The sequence below is a fragment of the Xyrauchen texanus genome, chromosome 34, assembly GCF_025860055.1.
Source record: "Xyrauchen texanus isolate HMW12.3.18 chromosome 34, RBS_HiC_50CHRs, whole genome shotgun sequence".
Lineage (NCBI taxonomy): Eukaryota > Metazoa > Chordata > Actinopteri > Cypriniformes > Catostomidae > Xyrauchen > Xyrauchen texanus.
In genome coordinates, this window is record NC_068309.1 from 24,444,215 (window position 1) to 24,463,784 (window position 19,570).

Sequence of the window (19,570 nt, forward strand, 5' to 3'; positions counted from 1 at the left end):
ATCAAGACATAATAAATTTCAGAGTTATTTAAGGAATAATAACAAAATGAAAAAACTGTTTGGCAGAGAGAAATAAAGATTAAATTGACGCAATGACGTCTAGACACAGGACATGGCAAACGAACAAAGAACTAAACATTCAAGTTGGTAAATTAAAACAACGACAGAATGAGGGTAAATACCACCAATATTTTAGGATGGGCGTTGGGCCTGTTTATGGGTCTACCTGCAGGAAGGTGAGCGCACAGCGCGTGTGCGGAACAGACAGCCGGTGTCGGCGCCTCCTTTATTTGTTGACTGTTCCTCCCCCAACCGACAATATGGATCATCGAGATCCACCTGCGCTCTTTACTTGACTTTATTCTAACGTCATTTCCGTGAGGTCGCTTTTCAGAAAAGTAAGAACATTACAGTGTTTTCTAACAGCTGCCCAAGGTTTTCGATGAAACCATTAAGCGAACAATGTAGCGAGCATCAGAAGAAAATTGCCGCCTTGTCCGCTGGGGAGATGCCGAGTGAGCAGGCGAGAACAGCAGCACCTGGAAACGGTGTAACTGCGAGCTCAACACATAACAGAGAGGTACTTAAAATACTTACAATACTTTATTTTGAACGTGAAATAAAGATGTTTTTTTAAAGTTATGGATATTTGCGTTTTAAATGAAACTATCGTTTGTGTATGCTACTGCTGAATGCTGGTCTGTCGTGGTAACACAACCCGTCTGCCCTCATTCCTGTTCGTGGCTGCGTTTCATCGTGCTCCAAACTTTTTTGTTATTGCAGTGGTTAGGAAGTGTTATTAAATGTGTGGTAGGACAAATTCTAGGGAATTAAAAGACAATTTACTTGCACAATTTAAGGCAGCCAAATCTACATTATTGCTGAGAAAATTACATGATAATAAAATGTGAAGTTTAATTTACCTTTGTGTTAAAATAATAGCATAGACAACATCTAAATAATATTACCAGATTATGTTGTCCTCCATCCACCCTTTTTCAGAAGCTTGTCGCTGTTAAGGGGCCGTTCACACCGAAAGCGTTTTGTGTCCATCTGCGCTCGATTGTTTTATATGTAAACATGCGGGTAGATGTTGTCTTCGACTTTTGCGTATCAGAGTCTTGCGCAGGATCGTCGCGTTTTTTAGACGCTTTAACATTTCTCAGTTGATCCTTGTCAATAGGATATTTAATGGTAGTATCGCATGCAATTTCCGGGGAAATTTTGAAACGTAAAATTGCTAATTAATTTCCATTAGTATCAGTTGAAGAATTTACTTCCTGCATTAGGTTGCATGGCAAGGATGGATGTAAAAATATTTTATGTTCGCTTTCGCAAACAATAACATTTCGAAAAAATATCCATGATGTTACAGCTAAATTAAACTCTCTTTTAAAAAAATAAAAAAACAAAATAAAATAAAAAATTCAAGGTGTCATTTAAGATTGATTCATAGAATATAACTGGTTAAGACACTTGTGGTATAGCGCTTTAAAGTTAGTATGGAAGATAACTGTGTTTTTGTTAGAGTGCCCCTGAGACTATTAATAATCTATTTTGGGAATGTCCCGAAGAACATGTCTTTTGGAGAGAATTAATAAATTATTTCCAAAAAGAATCCAAGATTGTTTTTTTGTTTTTTAAGATGGTGATGTAATGTTAAACTATATCTCAATTGTTAAAGATAAGAATTTGGTATTTATATGTGATTTTAATTATTATTATGGCTTGTTATTCTTAAGTTATAAGTTAAATTGACTAAAAAATACCTTTTATTTGAAATGTTTTAAATAGAAATGAAAACACTTTGAAACAATATCTAGAAGTAAATATCTGAAAGCAAGACGAACTATGCAACTGTTTACTATGTACAACATTTTTCTACTGTATGTCTTTTGTTGCTTCACTTTCATGTCATTGTTTTCTCATATCTGATGTGTATTGTTTTATATACTTTTGTTTGTACTATTTGAACTGCTCTCAATAAAATGTAAAAAATTCAAGGTCTTTGCGTTCATCTGCATTGCGCTGGGTCTAGATTTTTAAGCTTAAGAATGTGTTTAGGTTGAACATCCACTTATTCGTCATCCATATTTTAGTCTATCAAGATGCTTCCCTTTTATCACACTGGAAAACCAACTTAGTTCCCCATTCTTAACAGTATACTGTAGTAATGTTATAAAGTTGACAGCTGAGAAGGGTACTACTAATGTCAATGATTAAACAGCCATGGGAGGGCATTTATTGCTTGGACTTTTTTTAAATATACATATGGGTTACAGAGAGTTGTGTTGATCTGTTATATTCCACGGCTGTATTTGATCAGGTATAGAAAACTCTTTGAATAATCTTTTTGGCAGAGTTCAGCACCGCAGAATGGGATTGTGCCTTCTCGTGATGTCATCCACCCCGTGTCCCAGTCACAAGCTGGACATCAGCCTGCATCCTCTACACCTGCTCAAGGTGCCCAGCCCCCCAGAGAACAGTGGGGTGGCAAGTACGAATTTCTGCTCTCTTGTATCGGCTACTGCGTTGGCCTAGGGAATGTCTGGAGGTTCCCTTATCTCTGCTACCGAAACGGAGGAGGTCAGTGACAGTAAACATGAAAAATCTGCAAAGAGCTTTTAGGATGGATAGATATAGCTTTTATTTTGTGGCTGATTTGGGTTCTAAGAGACACAAGCTATTTATCAGTGCAACATCCAAAATATCAGTAGACCTCAAATCCACCCCTCTCCAAAACTGGATTTCTCCCTCTGTACTAGAGAGGGCACATTCCTGCTTAAAATATTTGCTTAAACCAAGCTGGCCATTTAACCAAAAAAACCAAAAAAACAATTTGCAATGTAAAGATGGCTGGTAATACAAATGAAGTCATCTGGTGTAGACATGCACTGGCATTTCAGGCTGAGCTTAGTGTAGATTGCAGGTGTTGTATTTCATGTTATATTACAGTAATTAATTTTAACACTAAATGAGAATGGAGAGACTGAATTAATCATGATAAACTATGATAGCACATGATATTGTGCTAGTATGTTGTTCTGCTAAGCATGAATGTCATTAATGGATGAATAGCAGTGAGTCTGAACTATGTGACAGGGCATTTAGCTAAATACCAGTCTTGAAACCAAAGAAACACTCTGAGAGTCAGCCAAAATTGCTCTCTTTCTCTCACATACACACCAATCCATGCATGCACACAGTCTGACTCAGTTCTGTTTTAGTTCTTATAATCCTGTTAAACTGAATTGTTGTGTTTAGTTAAATCCAGAATTAACAGCAGTAAACAGTGATGTTTTTATGATTTGCTATTTATGTATAGAGAACTACAGTATTTATAATTTTTTATGTATTGGATTGATTGAATAGAAATGTGGGAATACAAATTCTGAAGAGAAAATCTAGAGTGACAGTGATTCAGGAGCTCTGACTGCGTTTACATGCACAACAATATGCTTATAACAACCTATAATCAGTTTATTTAAAAAATCAGACAACGCAAGAAAAACGTGTTAACATGAGATATGAAATCACAGGTTATTCTCAGCTCAGGTGCTCAGTCATGTGCACAACACTTGCACACATTAGTAAAGGTGTTAACATGCCGAGCAAAATCGGGGTAATGGGCAAAAATCTACATGTGCTGATTGGTTTTTGCTTAACTTCCTGAGACCCGAGCGTGACCGCTGATTGTTAACTAGTAGCACAGTTTAAACTTGCAAAATGATAATAATAATAATAATAAACATTTATGGCAACAAATGTGGACAGTGGGACGAAGTTATAGAAATTATTATTATTTTTTTAAATAAAATTGTTAATTGAGATCAGTTGGTTTAAATTAATTCAAATTATGCATGGCATATAGCAAAGCCAAAATGTTCACGCATGTGTGCGTTGGGTCGCACAAGTTTAATTTGGTTACGTAATCGTCTTATTAAGGATAATCGGTGTAAGGTTGTGCAGGTAAATGCGCACTGTTTATTCACCTTGTAAAAATTTAGTTATTGTGCAAAGTCTGTTTAATGGTATGCGTGAAACACACCTTATTTCAGCAATTAACCAGCACATACTGTTGAAACACAGGAAGTGTCTGTGGTGCTTGTTCAACCATTCTGCTGTTAAAAGGATAAATCATTATGCCTAATTTGACAAATGTTATATTTAAATAAATATATTTTTATTTAAGTTTAAATATAATTTTTAGGGCTGTCAATCGGTAATTCTTTTTAAATCAAATTAATTACATTGTGTCCCAATTAATTAATCGCATATACAAATATTTGCGGAGAAAGCCCCTCATATAAAATTAATTCAATATATAAAGATATACATATTTATATCAATATATAATTATAATTTCTCTTTAAATATTTAAAAATGAGATGTGTGTGTGTGTGTGTGTGTGTGTGTGTATATATATATATATATATATATATATATATATATATATATATATATATATATATATATATATTTTAGATAATTAAAATGCATTACACTCTTGTGGCAGAAGAGTTATTCATTGATAAGACAATACAAAAAGCGGCTTTAGAATACAATGTATTGTTTATTGATCATAAGTCAATCATTGGGATACAGTTCACAGCAATTCATTTCACAAGTGAATTTGTCAATCAGTTGGAGATTTATTATGAGGGCTTGTTTAAGGACCTGTTAATGTACACATGCTTGTGTAGAGTCTCGGGTGTGTTGCATCATAAACATAAAATGTTTAGGTCACTGTGTCAAGTTAAATATAGTTTAATACCCAATATTTAAACACATCTTGAGATCCCTTAGTTCGCATTTGCGCTCCTTCGAGTGTTTTGAACGCAAGAATGTAACGCGAGTTTGCGTTGTTCTGCCTACTGAAGTGTTTTCTTCACTGTATAAACTGCGCATACAGCTGAAATTTCACTTACTGCCCTCTGGAGTAAACGGATGGTATTACAAGCTTGCATTTCTTAGGAATCTTCCTTATCATGGTGCGATTAATTGCATAAATCTTTTTAACGTGTTATTTTTTGTCAATCGACAGCCCTAATAATTTTTTTAATTACAGACTGTAATCAAGCGAAGTTCTAAAGTGTAATCATGCAATCAAGCATCCTGTTTTGCACTGCAGGCGTGTTTCTCATCCCGTACTTCATCATGCTCTTCTTCACGGGAATGCCACTCTTCCTCATGGAGCTCAGCCTGGGTCAGTATGGAGCTGCAGGCCCCATCATGGTGTGGAAGTGCTGCCCTCTCCTCAAAGGTACCACTACACATGGAATTCAGTAATTCAGTGGCTTAATATAGTCATGCTTTGTAAATTGTTCTGTGATTTATGTAAATTAGTTCTTGGATTTTAATAATTATTCACTGAGTGTCAAGTCATGGAGTTGAACTTTGCATAAGAATAATAATCTATCCTTGTGTTAGGTAATAATCAGTAATTAATGCAAGACTAAACAAACAAATGGCTGGGATATGGAGATGATGTTTTGTTTTCCTAATCTCATTGCAGGTATTGGCATAGGGATGCTTTGTGTGTCCACACTTGTGTGTCTCTATTATAATGTCATTATCGCTTGGACGTTCTACTACCTGGGCAGTTCTTTCCAGAGCCCTCTACCATGGTCATGTGATGCCCTTCATAATCTTGCTCTTTGTGGAGTGAGTATTACTATTCTGTTCAAAATCTGCTGTATGTCAGTCTGTCTGTCAAAAAAGCTAATTTTACCCCTTTGCTCTACAGAACAAAACAAATGCTACTCATCGCACACAAAGTCCCTCTGAGGTCTTCTGGAAGTAAGTGTTCTTGGTTATTATGATTAATAATACCACATTGATTTTCATTTTTGTTGTTTAATGTATAATATATGATACAAAAATGTGTGATAACCCGCAAATGTGACCTCCAAGGATCTTTTTCTACCTGATCAAATCCTTAAATACAACTGTTTTTGTAACCTCATTTGTCAGGTTGATTTTAGTCAGATTAAAGGGATAGTTAACACAAAAATGAAAATTCTCTCATTATTGAGTAAATAATTATATTGACTTATGCTATCCCAGATGTCTATTAGTTTCTTTTTTCTGCTGAACACAAACAAAGATTTTTGGAAGAATATTTCAGCTCTGTAGGTCCATACAATGCAAGTGAATGTGATCAGATCTCTGAAGGTCCAAAAAAACATATAAATGGAGCATAAAAGTAATCAATAAGAGGTTTAATCCATGTCTGCTGCTGAGTGACTCCACCCAGGTCTCATAACATTTTTACAATATAGAATATAAGACACTTATTTTGTATTTTGATAGTAATCTCAAACTTGACTGTTGTACACTATAGGAAGTGCTATTCTGGAATTGTTACTTGAAATATCTATTTTTACTTTATGTAACCTTTTAATAATTGTTTGTTGATATTTAGTAAAAAAAATGGTATCAGTACCAGTAGGAATAAGTGTGTGAAACTCTGTTTGTTCTCATCCTTGAACCTAAAACAAACAGAGTTAGAGGTGATATATAATGTACAGCAAACATGCATCCAAGTCCAAAGTACTGCTGTTACAGAGACACACTCACAGACATGTATGTTGCATCTATGCAAATATAGATGCAACTATATTTATCTGTGGTGCGATCTGTTCAAATTTACTTCCAAAACCACTTGAAGTAGTCATATGTTGTTAATATGCAATAAAGCCAGTGAGAAAATACTGCTGGTTGAATTTGAAATGCCAATAGACACTGAGTGTGTGTTTGTGTGTGTTTGTATGTTCCAGTGTAAAGGTTCTGGGTGTGGTTAACAGTGAGGGGCTGCATAATCCTGGCCCAGTGCGTTGGCCTCTAGCTCTCTGTTTGCTGGCTGCCTGGTTTGTCATTTTCCTCTGCATGCTCAAGGGCATTCGCAGCTCTGGCAAGGTAAGACCTGACCCAGCCACACCTAAATGTTTTAAAGAGGACAGATCATGATTCAGAGAGCATCCAGTTGGCTCTGTTCCTGGTGGGAAAGTAGGTGTGGACTTAATTTGAGATGGTGTTGATTTAAAAGCAGAGGAGTATAATCAGGGGTTAAATTGGGCCGGAATGGTTTGGAGTGGCATTCCAGTACTATTATTCAAAGGAAGAAAACAAAACTGGTGGCTTGTTTGTTAATCGATTACATTTATTTTTCACACTGGTCCAGTTTGTTTTGTTGTTTTTTTTTTCATTTCAAACATTGTATCTCTTTGTTGAGTGTAGTTGCTAAAAAAATTAAAAACAAAACAATAAACAGATGCTGGTCAAGGTGTCTTATTTGAGAGTGGCACCGTAAAACAGCACAAGACTGCATGCCCTAGCAAAGACTACTACTGAACCAACACACTAAAAATGTTTCAGCATTATATTCATATTTATCTAGAGTATGTGTGTAGGCCTACTCTTTTTTTTTTTTTTTAGTTTTTTGTTTTTTTTTTATTTAAAAAAAAAACATTTTGTTTTGAGTATACATTTTATTCTGTGTTTCTTTTGGAAATGTTTCTTTGTTTTCTAATATAGTGTGATCCACTAATGAAAATAGTGAAAATGCCTCTATTTTAGTGTTGTCACGATACTAGAATTTCTAAGTTCGATACGATACCTTGAAAAATATCGATATTCGATACCATTTTCGATACCACAGAGAAAAAAACTGCCACAATATTAAGAGGGTAGAACTGTCTAGAACATGACAATGAGGTATATTTTACATGAACAAAATGTCCTGAGGTATTGCACTTGTTCAAAAGCCTCTCAGATTGCCATACATTCAAAAACCAATAAAGTGCAAGTAAATAAAAAGTGCAATCTTTTGTATTTCCAAGTCAAATCAAATCAAATCTCAATGTCAACAAAAGATACTTAAACGTCAAGGGGGTTGACTAGCTTTCATAAGGTCTCTCGCTCTCTCCCTCTCTGCCGTGCACGCGCTATGTATGTTGTGTGCGCACTATCTATGTTATGCGTGCAGTATGTTCTGTCTCGCATGTGCGCTATAGATTCCGGGAGATTTGAACTAAATTGCGGGCATCAGGGAGAAGCTATCAATATGCGGGAGACTCCGGAACTTCCGGGAGACTTGGGATGTCTGGCTTCATATCAAAAATATTTCCAGATAGCACTCCTGCTGTGTTCTTTATCAAACAAAACTGGTCGCGGGGGCGCCGCATGCACTCGCCATCTTTACATTCACTTCACTTTTGCTATTTAACCAGAGCGAATGAGAGGAGTGCGAGTGTGTGTGGTGTTTGTCAACGCGCCTTTGGAGAGAAGTGAAAGTGACAGCTCGGCTAGTATCGACACTTAGGGAAATTAGTATTGGTACCGTTCAGATATTTCAGTATCGATATTTATCGAAATATCGATATTTGTGACAACACTACTCTATTTTACTCATTTATAATTTATTAGAACTATTTTCATTACAAATTATGTCATCAGCATGGATATACATATATGTAGCACATAAATCACCTGGAACTGTTGGCTGTCTTTCTCGCCTTAAGGGCCTTCTGAGCAGAAATGCACAGATGTCATGGTCTGATTCGAACAGATAGCACGACAGTAGTGGCATACTTAAATGTCAGGGGGGAGTTTGGTCATGCCCAATGCTGATTTTGGCATGCTGGATTCTCCTCTGGAGGGAGTTATGTCTCCTATCTATCGCTTCAGTGCACGTCCTGGGCCACTTGAACGGTGTGGCAGATTTGCGTTCAGGTCATGGTGTCAGACCAGGGGAATAGAGACTCTATCCTCAGGTAGTACAGAATATTTGAGAGGTATTTGGGAAGGCCCAGGTGAACCTTTTTGCGTCCCTGGAAACTGCTAATTTTCGCCTTTGTTACTGCCAAGGTCTCTTGTGATCTTAGATGCTCTAGCCCCTATTTGAGCCACTGGAGCAATTACGTTTACACATACTCTCACTAAAGACTGTGCTACTACTTGCCTTGGTATCAGTCAAACGCATAGGGGACCTTGACGCCTTGTCAGTTAAGAACTCGTATGTGGAGTTTGGACTGGGCAGTCTCAAGCTCAGAGAGGGGTATGTGCCCAAGATACTAACAACACCTTTTAAAATTCAGGTTATCACCCTACAGGGATTCTCTCCTCCCTTTGAGTTAGATGAGGCTATAGGATTGCACATGCTTTGCCCAATAAGGGCTTTAAGTATATATGTTGATTCTATGAGTCAATTCAGGGTGTCTGAACAGTTTGTCTGTTTTGGAAGCCCCTAGAAGGGTTCAGGCATTTCCAAGTACACGTTATCCCATTGGGTCATTGAAGCCATTGCCCTCACTTATTAGTTGCAATGGGTGTGAGGGCTCATTCTACCAGGAGTATGGCCTCCTCTTGAGCATTGGCAAAGGGTGTGTCCTTACAGGGTATCTGTATGGCTGCAGGTTGGGCTTCCCCAAACAGGGAACAAGGTTTTATAACCTGCAAGTTTCTTCCCTCTCTTCTCAGATTTTCTTTTAGTTCAATACTGATATCAAAAATATGCATTTTTACTGGTAGTAATTCAGTGTTTGATCTCCAGAATGGACATTTGCACTAATAACCTTGAAATTAATTATATACAAATTGGTAATTTTTTAGAAGTGCATTGCTGAGATGTGAAATTTTGAACTAGTAAAAAAACAAACAAAAAAAACAAAAAAACATTTTGTATATCCGTAATTGCGTTTTGAAAAGGAGTGAATGACAGATCATTGTGAAATTCTATTAGTGAAAATGCAATTACAGATATCTAGAATTACAGTTTCTACCTGTTGAGTTTCTGCGAGTGATGAAGTCATTTTTTATATCAAGGATAAAATTTTAGTAGTACTTCATATGCAATTACTGCTATAAAAAATGAGCATGTTCACTAGTAGTTATTACATTCCTGATATCAAGAATTCGCTTTTTAACTAGTAAAAATGTAATTGTTGATATCAACAATTCATATCCTGCAAATTATTAAAAGTCAATTCGGCTTGCCATAAACGTCCATATGAATGTGTATGGTGGTAGTGGCGATGCATTAAAGTAAATACATTTAATTTATTGATGCAGCTTTTCCAATAGGATTTTATGGTACAAACTGACAGACAGCTAGCTTGCTGTCACCACTCTAATTAAAGCACCGCCACTTTAATTTTAAAACATAAAAACTAAAGAAACAAAAAAATCAAAAGATTATATAAAGATAAACTTGTCAACCCCACTAAATGACTTGTTGGTTGGCTTTAATTTGAATAATAATAGGCTAAACTTTGTTTTTACTATATATAGTGCCTTTAAATGTAACTTCTCAAGACACTGCATGGTAAAAACAAGGTAAAAACAAAATTAGATGTACAAAATATAGACATGTTTTTACATGATTTACACAAACTAAGATTCATTGCCACAAATCTAATTTCACCTGTAACGAGTTCCACAATTTTGGGACAAGAGACCGGAATAATAGACTGGATTTAAATCAGCTGCTGTGCCCAGAGCATATGATACAATTATTCAAAACTCACACTTTGTTTTTGCCTCTGCTGACAGGTGGTGTATGTGACTGCCACCTTCCCATATTTTGTGCTTGTGGTCCTCATCATTAGAGGGGCAACCCTAGAGGGCTCTTTAAATGGCGTAGCCTTCTACCTCACTCCAAACTGGGCTCATTTGGCCGACGCACAGGTACCATTTCGCTCACACCATCAACTCTATGAAAGCAACAGTTTTCAATTTCCTTTATTGTATGTGGAATGTGGTTAATGATTGAGTAATGATTTCCTGTCATTGTAGGTTTGGAATGATGCTGCATCACAGATCTTTTACTCACTTGGTATTGGAGTTGGTGGGCTCCTGTCAATGGCCTCTTACAATAAATTTGACAATAATGTCATCAGGTTAGGCCTTGTTATGAAAACATTGTTGTTGTTTTTTGCCCTTTATGCAAAAAAAAGAAAACCAATAAAGCTAGATCGTCTGGTCTCATGTAAAAACGATTTGCCTTTCTTCCAGAGACACTCTGATTATCACTATAGGGAACTGCACTACCAGCTTTTTTGCAGGATTTGCCATCTTCTCTATCCTGGGTCACATGGCTTGGAGGAAGGGTGTGCCTGTGGGTGAAGTGGCAGACACAGGTACTTCCTGTTCATCCTGTCATGTTGCTCCGGAAGTGATTTACAAGCACTCAAAACACGTTCTATATCCTTAAATGATTTTCTGCAACGGATAGATTGTTAGTTTATTCGTTTTCAAGAGCATTTAATTGTGTCTTTCCTTTCCAGGTCCTGGTCTGGCATTTGTTGCCTATCCAGAAGCCCTGGCCCTTCTGCCTGGGTCCGTGTTTTGGTCCATCCTTTTTTTCCTAATGCTCTTTATGTTGGGAGTGGATACACTGGTAAGAGACTACAGTGCATTCAGATTCTGTCACACATTTACCTTCCTCTTTATTTTTTTTCTAATCTAATTTAGCCAAGTTTCCTTGGCTACATTTTTCATAATCAACATTTCCGACAACCGATACGAAATGTGAGTTTATGAAACAACGGTGTTCAGAATGCAGATTTGTCAACAGTGATGTTTGAAATTGCACTGTATGGTCTGCCTTGCCACAGAGCTTTCAGTAAATGTGCGTGAGCACACAGTGGGTTTCCTTCCTCTATCTGTACTTCAAAAGTCATGTCTCTTTTCTCTCTTTCAGGTTTAGTAATAATGCTTACACATACAAGGAATTTGTCTTGGTGACAGAAGCTTCCAGTGCACAAACAATACAGCAACAAGACAGAGATAATAATACAAAAATAGAATAAAAATGAAGTGAATAGAAAATAGAAGTATATATAAATACTTATGCAAACTTTAGAGGAAACCCTCATGTCGCTCCAAACCCATATGACTGTCTGTCTTATTCCAAAAACACAAAATGAAAACAATGTCATGAATATCTTGGTCTGTCTTTGCAATAGAATGGCAGTTGATGTTGACTCACTTTAAAGCTTTAAAAAAGGAAAAGTTGTTTAGCACTAAACAATGCAAGCTTCTCTCAAAGCATATTATTAAGCTAATGACGAGCTTGCTATTGTGATTTGCTCTCTGTCTTGATAGTTTGGTAACATGGAGGGCATCTGTACAGCTGTGCTGGATGAGTTTCCTCAACTGAGATCCAATCTGAAGTACAAGACGCTGTTCCTGGCGGCACTTTGTTTCAGCTTCTATCTGATGGGCTTGCTACTTATCACCGATGTATGAGGAACACTGACAAATACACCTCCATATTTCCTCTTTCACATAAGCTCTTTCTATGGTGCAATAACTGTGTTGGACACTTTTATACATGGTTTAGTAACATTTGTTGTTTAATATCACAATTAATAAACACTTCCATTTTCCATTCATATTTTTCATTAGGAATACTGTTTTGTGGGTTTGTTGTGGTGTCATGTCACCTTTTTGAGTTTGTGTGTTTCATCACAGGGAGGGATATACTGGTTCACCCTCATAGACTCCTTCAGCACCAGCTTTGGTCTCATCATTATCACTCTCTTCATGTGCATTGGCATCTCGTTCTTCTATGGTACACTCTCATTTACTTCCTAATGGGTGGTGGTAGCATAGTAGTCAAATATTTTCAAACACCGGAAGGGGTGATCCATGACCTGAAGAATAGCTGTGGTCACCATTTTGCCATAGTGCCCTGATTATTCCTTTTTAAATGTAAAAAGACCAACCACTCTGTAAACACTAAAAGCGAAAACAGACAATGGGCGAATCTCACAAAATGTGTAAAGAATGAGTCTGGGTAATATTTCCCCCTAAAATAAAAATAAAACCTATATATACAAAATTAGATTTTTCTTAAAGAAAATGAAGCAAATTTTTTAAGACTATTAATATTTGCATTTGCCAATTTTCATTGCTGTAATTTCAGTAATTTAATTCTGATTACTGCAATGGTTCAAGCTGAATTGCGTAACTTCTTTTCTGTGTTTAAATACTTTCTCCTGTCATAGCTTAAAGGGATAGTTCACCATAATATGAAAATACTCTTATGACTTTCTTTCTTCTGCTGAACAGATACTAAGTTTTTTAGAAGAATATCTCCACTCTGTAGGTCCATTCAATGTAAGTGAATGGTGGCCAGTAAGTAAGCCATTCATTGCGGTCTCTGTGGCGCTATGAAATACATAGAATTTTGTTTTGGCGACCCATTTCAAGAGAGGCAATAACAATGACTCGACCAATTGGGTGAGTTGGGGGCTGGAATATCTGTTTCATCAACATCAGATGGGAGGCGTTTTCAGAAAACTGATTTGAAAATGTTTCTTATTGCAATTCCGTTTGGCGGTACAGGTTTTTGTACACACTTCATCTTTAATTCAGTTTTTTAATTAAAGTATTTACAGTAAAAAAACTTCAGTATTATAGTCATTAAAAATATATGAAAATTACCATTGAAGATAATGGGAATGACCTAAAACCTCAAATGTAAAATGTCTGGATGCAAAATGATAGTGAATATTCAGAGGGAAATACACTTATTTGTCATAGAAAATTGTCAATGCATAAGGATCCTGCAAATTTTTCTTGCCCCATCGTTTTTTATGATGGGGTTATATCTGCTTGCTACTAAGTGCCTCAAACGAAACTCTTTCATGCCATGATTTAATGCCACTAAATGCCCAGACTTTGGCGAATCTGTGGATGTGCCATCTGAGGTTGAAACTACTCCATGGATATAATCCTTGTGGTAATGCCATGCAAACGGCTTTGGATAAAAAGTGCCAGCTAAATAAAAATCTCTGTCACATTTTAAAGGCATCTCTTTGATCCATCATCAAGCAGTCTTCTATTTCACCATTCCTGCACTTTGTGATACATATGACACAGGTGTGGAGTTGCATATGTTTTATTGATTTCATTTGTTTATTACAGGAGTGAACCAGTTCTGTCAGGACATTGTGGACATGATCTGTCATTGTCCGCCCTGGTGCACAAAACTGCTGTTTTACTTCAAAGCCTGCTGGGTGGTTTTCACTCCCTTCCTGCTAACGGTGAGGGTCCTGTTTTGGTTTGGTTGTTATTTAGAATCACCGTCACCATTAAACATGTAATGATATGTCATTACAGTTCTGCTAAAAATATTATGACTTTGATACCCCATACAGAAATTCTCTATTCTTTCTCATATATCTGCTGAAATCAACTTGATTTGCTGGTCTTAGCTGGTCTCTCCTTGGCTGTTTTAGCTGGTTGACTCACGGTCTGACCAGGCTTGGAGTTCAGCGAGGATATTTTTCTAACTTTTCTCTAGTTTTGTCTATGTAAATGTGATTTTCAATAGTTATGATTTGGTAAGGGCGAAGGCCAAAAGGGCGTGAACAGAATTGTACTACACTTAAAACACATTCACCCTCAGCAAAGTGGAAACAAACACCATGTCCAGTGTCCAGTGTAATGAATAATTTAGAGAATACTCACAATGGCTGGGACATGTTATCCAGTTGACAATGATTTTTCCTTCACTTTTACTGAGGCCTCTGGTTTTATATTCAGAATGTTAAGAGATTGTTCTCTCTGTGCAGTTCATCCTGACTTACATCTTCATTGAGATGTACCGTACTTCGCTACGCTATGGCTCCTACGTGTATCCGACTTGGGGCAAAGCACTGGGCGTGTGTATGGGTGCCTTCTGTTGTCTGCAAATTCTCATCTGGGCCATAGTCGCCATCAGTAAAGAGTCTGGCACTCTAAAAGACGTAAGTCACTGAAGTAGTAGTGAGCAGTGGAAGTAGAGGCTGAAATAGCTCTATGTGGTTGATTATTATATAACAGTTTAAACTTATAGAAAATGAATCGTTCCGATTCCAAATTCCAATCGGATGAGCCTCAATCAAAGCCATTGCAAAATGATTATAGATGCACACCTATGACTGCACATGCTTTATGAATTCTAAAAGTGGCAAGTTTGTACATTGCTTACCAACTGCCTACTCTTAGAATAGTGGATAACTTTATTACTTTGTGAATAATTTTAAATGCGATTTCATTATTCTTAAAGAGATAGTTCACCATATTTACTCACCATCATGCCATCCCAGATGTGTATGACTTTCGTCTGCAGAAATTAAGATTTTTAGAAGAATATTTCAGCTCTGTTGGTCCATACAATGCAATTGAATGTTTACCAGAACTTTGAAGCTCCAAAAAGCACATAAAAGTAATCCATATGACTCCAGTGGTTAAATCCATGTCTTCAGAAGCGATATGATAGATGTGGGTAAGAAACAGAACAATATTTTAGCCCTTTTTTACTATAAATTCTCCTCCCTGCCCAGTAGGTGGCGATATGCACAGAAAATTTTGAATCGCCTAAAATAAAAGAATGTGAAAGTGGAGATTTATAGTAAATAATGACTTATTTTATGCTGCCTTTTATATTCTTTTTGGACCTTCATAGTTCTGCCCCCCATTCACTTGCATTATGAATGGACATAGCTGAGATATTGCTCTAAAAATAATTTGTGTAGAAGACAGATAGTCATACACATCTGGGATGGCATGAGGGTGAGTAAATGATGAGAATTTTCATTTGTGGCGAACTATTCCTTTAACAAATTGAACAGGTAAATTATCATTATCATGATCAGCTAGTGTACGTATTAAGTCAAATCTCTAACAAGCATTTTTCTTGTTTGTGCACATAGCGTTTTAAGAAATCCATCCGTCCGCTGAACTCCTGGCGCGTAAACGACCTCAATGCCAACAATGAGGAGCAGCATGTGGAGCCTGAGAGAGTAGAGGGACCCTTCACGGTTAACCTGACTGAAGCCGACTTCACTGCCATGAACTGGGAGGCCATAAGCGAAGCATAACGGTGCCTCCAGCGTTGGGAGGCTGAACTGCACCCTCTCAAATGCACAAGTCCTAACAAGTACTTCCTGACTGGAGAAACTGTGCATTCCTTGCCTGTACAGATTTTCAAAAAGGTGGACTGAAATGATCTTATTGTTTTGTACGACTCATTACAAAAAGCTTTATTTATGATAATTAATTCTCAGTTGATGTGGTACTGAGAAACAGGGAGACATTGTGTTCTCTGTCTGAATAATTGATGTCCAAAGAATTCTATTTCCATCCCATTCTGTTTGTCTGGTCTTTTAAGACAAAATCATGCAGAGTGTGAAAAAGGTGCATTTTAACTTTTATAAAGAGATCTTTTTCTTTTACAGTGAATTCTACATCAAAGACAAGAGCCACATTAAAACAAGTCAATCCCTTTAGAAGACCTGATGTGGTTTAGTCAAACTGCTGATTTTATATAACTACCATTGTAGATCTAGTGAATAAAGTGTAGTATAAATATTATAGAATGTTAAATATATAAAAACGTAATAAATATTTTGATAATATTTGTCAAAGGCCATGTCATACAAATAAAATCTGATGTCTTTGTGGCACAACTGAATTCTTCTTCTTAGTAAAACTATGTACCAAAGGGAATTCAAAATTGTTTCATCATATTTCAATGTTTGACCATGGCCATGCACAGCTTGAATGAAACACACTTTTCAAAATTGTTTATTTGAGCACCATGGCAACAATGATAATCCTGTCCTTGTTGGGGCTTTATTGTGGATACTAACTCAGAGCGGTCATGATTTAGATTTTCTCAACTTGCAATTGAGCATACATGGTGCCTAGCTTTTTAGCGATCTGCTCCATGATGGTAGATGCAAACAAAGCTTCAGGATCTGTTAAATACAGTGGACTGCAGTGCCAAAACATCTCTGATATTTTTAAGCTAACCCTGGGTGAACTATTTAAAACATTTGAGATATACACAGTGTTATATCTGAATATGTGAGGTATTGGGTCAGCATACAGTGTTGTTGCTATATATTTCAAAGCCAATTTCTTCAAACAAAAATAGCTCAGCTACTTCATGGGAAGGTTTCAAAATGACATAATTTACACTTCAATTTATTTGAGCCATGGTGCAAAGAAAATGTTAATCAAAACATGCATGCTGAACAGGACGAGTTATAAATTCAGAGCACAGTAAATCATTTAGAGAATGCAAAATGACAGTCTTGTTTTCAGTTAAATCTAATGACATTTATTGAGGTTTAAGACAAAAATATCTGCCAGTGGGTTAGAAAAATAACTCCCTTGAATTGAGTTGATTTTTCTTACCCCACTGGCAAATAGCTTTTTTCTTGTTGTAAGCATTATAGCATTGCTAGAATTCTATAGAAACAAGACTTAATATCTCACAATGGTGCTTCTCAAGTAAAAGTATATTGTTGTGAAGATTTGTCATTAAACTCCCCAGTGCACAGTATGTGAGCATTCCACATCTGAATGAACAAAACACCCTTTTTTCTTTCAGTATTTTAATGAAAGGACTTGGGAGTTAGAGGCATGTAGTTACATGTAGAACACGAGAGACAGAAATGAGTATGAGAACTACGCTACACGTCATGGTCTGTTAACACATACAGGGAGTACACGGCAAAACATTTGGCAATGCTTTTATAGAGAAATACTCCAATTTCCTCTAACCATTTTGGCAACAGGAGTCAAATCAAAAGCAAAGAAAATATATATTTAGCACCCGTCAGTCAATACAAGTACATAGATGCTCATTCCTCATACTGGCATTCAATGTTTATTTTTAGTATGTGGTTGTGTATATATTTAGTATATTTAAGTATTCTGATGTCTCTAATCTTTCTTAAGAAATGGATGGTGTTCATATTTGTAGCTAAGTTGTTATCCTTGAAGCATTGCAGTACCACATGAAAAGGTAAAAGTCCAAGCAAATCCTATGTAAAACAACATGCCAAAGGGCAGGCTTGAGTCATTTGTATGTGCAGAAAACCTTTGCATGCACCGAGGCGTTTGTAAATCAGTCCATTGAGAGTGAAAGCTAAAGCTCATAATAAAAATAGATGAAACACTCAAATGGAAATGCCATCAAGTGCACTTATTTGTTGAAGTAACTAGACAAAAACATTTACAGTGACATTATACCTGTTCCCAACAAATGACTGTTTCTGTTCCACTGGTCAACACAAACTATAAGTCAAAAATGCAACATAAATGACGTGTTCTAAATAATATATTTTCTAAAGTATAAAATTCTTCGAAAAGATGCTCCCAATGATGAGGATTAAAAGTACCACCGTGCTAGTCTTAAAGGATTATTCGGGGTAATGTTGATTTCCACAAAATTCGAGGTTACAGTGAGGCACTTACAATGGACGTTAATGGGGCCAGATTTTGGAGGGTTTATAAAAAGGCAGAAAAGTGAAACTTATAATTTTATAAAAGCACTTACATTAATTCTCCTGTTCATGTCCAACTCATGTATAACTTGAGTTGTAAAGTTGTTTATATAGAGATTTTTTATGGTCGTTTTAGGGTTTACGGCTTAGAAATGTAGATGTAAAATTATATGTAACATTACACAGAAAGAGTTAGTAAGTGATTTTATCACACTAACATACATATTGTTCACTTCTTGTGGCTATACCTCTGAAACAGTGAGTATTTGAATGTTTATGGATTGTCCCATTCACTTCCATTGTAAGAGCCTCACTGGAACTCAGACTTCTGTTATTTTTTTTTAAGGAGGGATGAGTCAAAATTATTTTTGTGGTAATCAACATTATACCACAAATGCTGTCGCCTGAGCTTAACTTGTATTGAACACTGAATACTTTTTTGTAAACATGAGCTAGACTGATGTCTTTTTCCACTGTGGTGCATCTCACTGTTTCTCAGCGGCACGTTTTTAAACACCATCAACTTAAAAATGTGCCTCAAGACACCTGCATTCGGTTTCAATTGTTGCACTGAATCTTGATCTTTGTAATGCAATCACACATTCTGTCTTAACAGCCCCCCCCCCCCCCCAAGTCCTTTTGTGTGTGACTTTTTAAAACTCTTATTTACATTACTCTCTTACAATGGAAAATCCATAAAGGCCTTAAATAGGGGATTCCATTGGTGTAGTTATTTCTTTAATTTTCTAAAGATTCTGGGAAAGGTGTGCTTCTTGCGGCCAGAGCTGGAGCCCTCAGTGTCTTCCCCTGTAGATCCACTGTCCTCATCCACCAGGTTCTTCTTGCCTGGGATTTGAGTGATACGACTGCTGGTCCTCACTGAGGGGCCATCCGGTTCAGTAGAGGTATAGAAAAGAGAGCGAGAAGACTCGACTGAGGTGATACTGGATGGCTGAGAGTGGATCTCTCCAAGACTGGCACACTTCTCCATGCCAAAGGTCTTTTTCTTCAGTAGTGGGCTGTCTGTGGAGGAACCCCCATTGGACCTGGAAAGTGTATTGTACAGTGGAGTAGAGGAGTAGTGATGGGTCTCCCCAGCTGGCTGAGACCTCGAGAGGGAGGAATCCGATTCCGACCGGTTCAGATCCCTAGACGACGGGACAAGGAGAGAAGAGAATTTCAGAGTCTACGTATTGTGCTTTAGCCCTTTTATCTTTGCTTCAATCTGTCAGGATTCATTTAAAGCCAACGTGAAACAGCATTTGTTATCCATTATACTTTTA

The 19,570-nt window shown here is 36.8% G+C and overlaps 2 protein-coding genes across 3 annotated transcripts in view; one reads left to right on the top strand and one right to left on the bottom strand.

The window, feature by feature from the left end:
- The first annotated feature begins 312 nt into the window (after positions 1 to 312).
- Positions 313 to 16,486, top strand: slc6a7 (solute carrier family 6 member 7). Its single transcript, XM_052103671.1, has 15 exons — positions 313 to 580; positions 2,361 to 2,586; positions 5,132 to 5,263; positions 5,516 to 5,664; positions 5,747 to 5,799; positions 6,780 to 6,918; positions 10,552 to 10,686; positions 10,795 to 10,898; positions 11,014 to 11,138; positions 11,286 to 11,398; positions 12,106 to 12,243; positions 12,475 to 12,574; positions 13,933 to 14,051; positions 14,583 to 14,756; positions 15,705 to 16,486. The coding sequence occupies exons 1-15, from the start codon at positions 443 to 445 to the stop codon at positions 15,870 to 15,872; spliced, it is 2,013 nt and encodes a 670-aa protein (XP_051959631.1). The 5' UTR covers positions 313 to 442; the 3' UTR covers positions 15,873 to 16,486.
- Positions 16,487 to 16,917: 431 nt separating this feature from the next.
- Positions 16,918 to 19,570, bottom strand: part of LOC127627779 (stromal interaction molecule 1-like) — a 46,976-nt gene continuing 44,323 nt past the window's right edge. The window contains exon 13 of one of the 2 annotated variants that reach the window (XM_052104323.1): positions 16,918 to 19,435. In XM_052104323.1, coding sequence (XP_051960283.1) covers positions 19,018 to 19,435 — 418 coding nt within the window. In that variant the 3' untranslated portion in view covers positions 16,918 to 19,017. The remainder of the gene's footprint in view (positions 19,436 to 19,570) is intronic. The other variant, XM_052104322.1, reaches the window with a different exon arrangement.

Bases quoted from the DNA above. Each gene is read 5' to 3' on its own strand.
- slc6a7 (XM_052103671.1), top strand. From the start codon at position 443: ATGAAACCATTAAGCGAACAATGTAGCGAGCATCAGAAGAAAATTGCC. The intron at 5,665-5,746 runs GTGAGTATTACT...TTTGCTCTACAG, and splicing joins ATAATCTTGCTCTTTGTGGA to AACAAAACAAATGCTACTCA. The intron at 6,919-10,551 runs GTAAGACCTGAC...CTCTGCTGACAG, and splicing joins GCATTCGCAGCTCTGGCAAG to GTGGTGTATGTGACTGCCAC.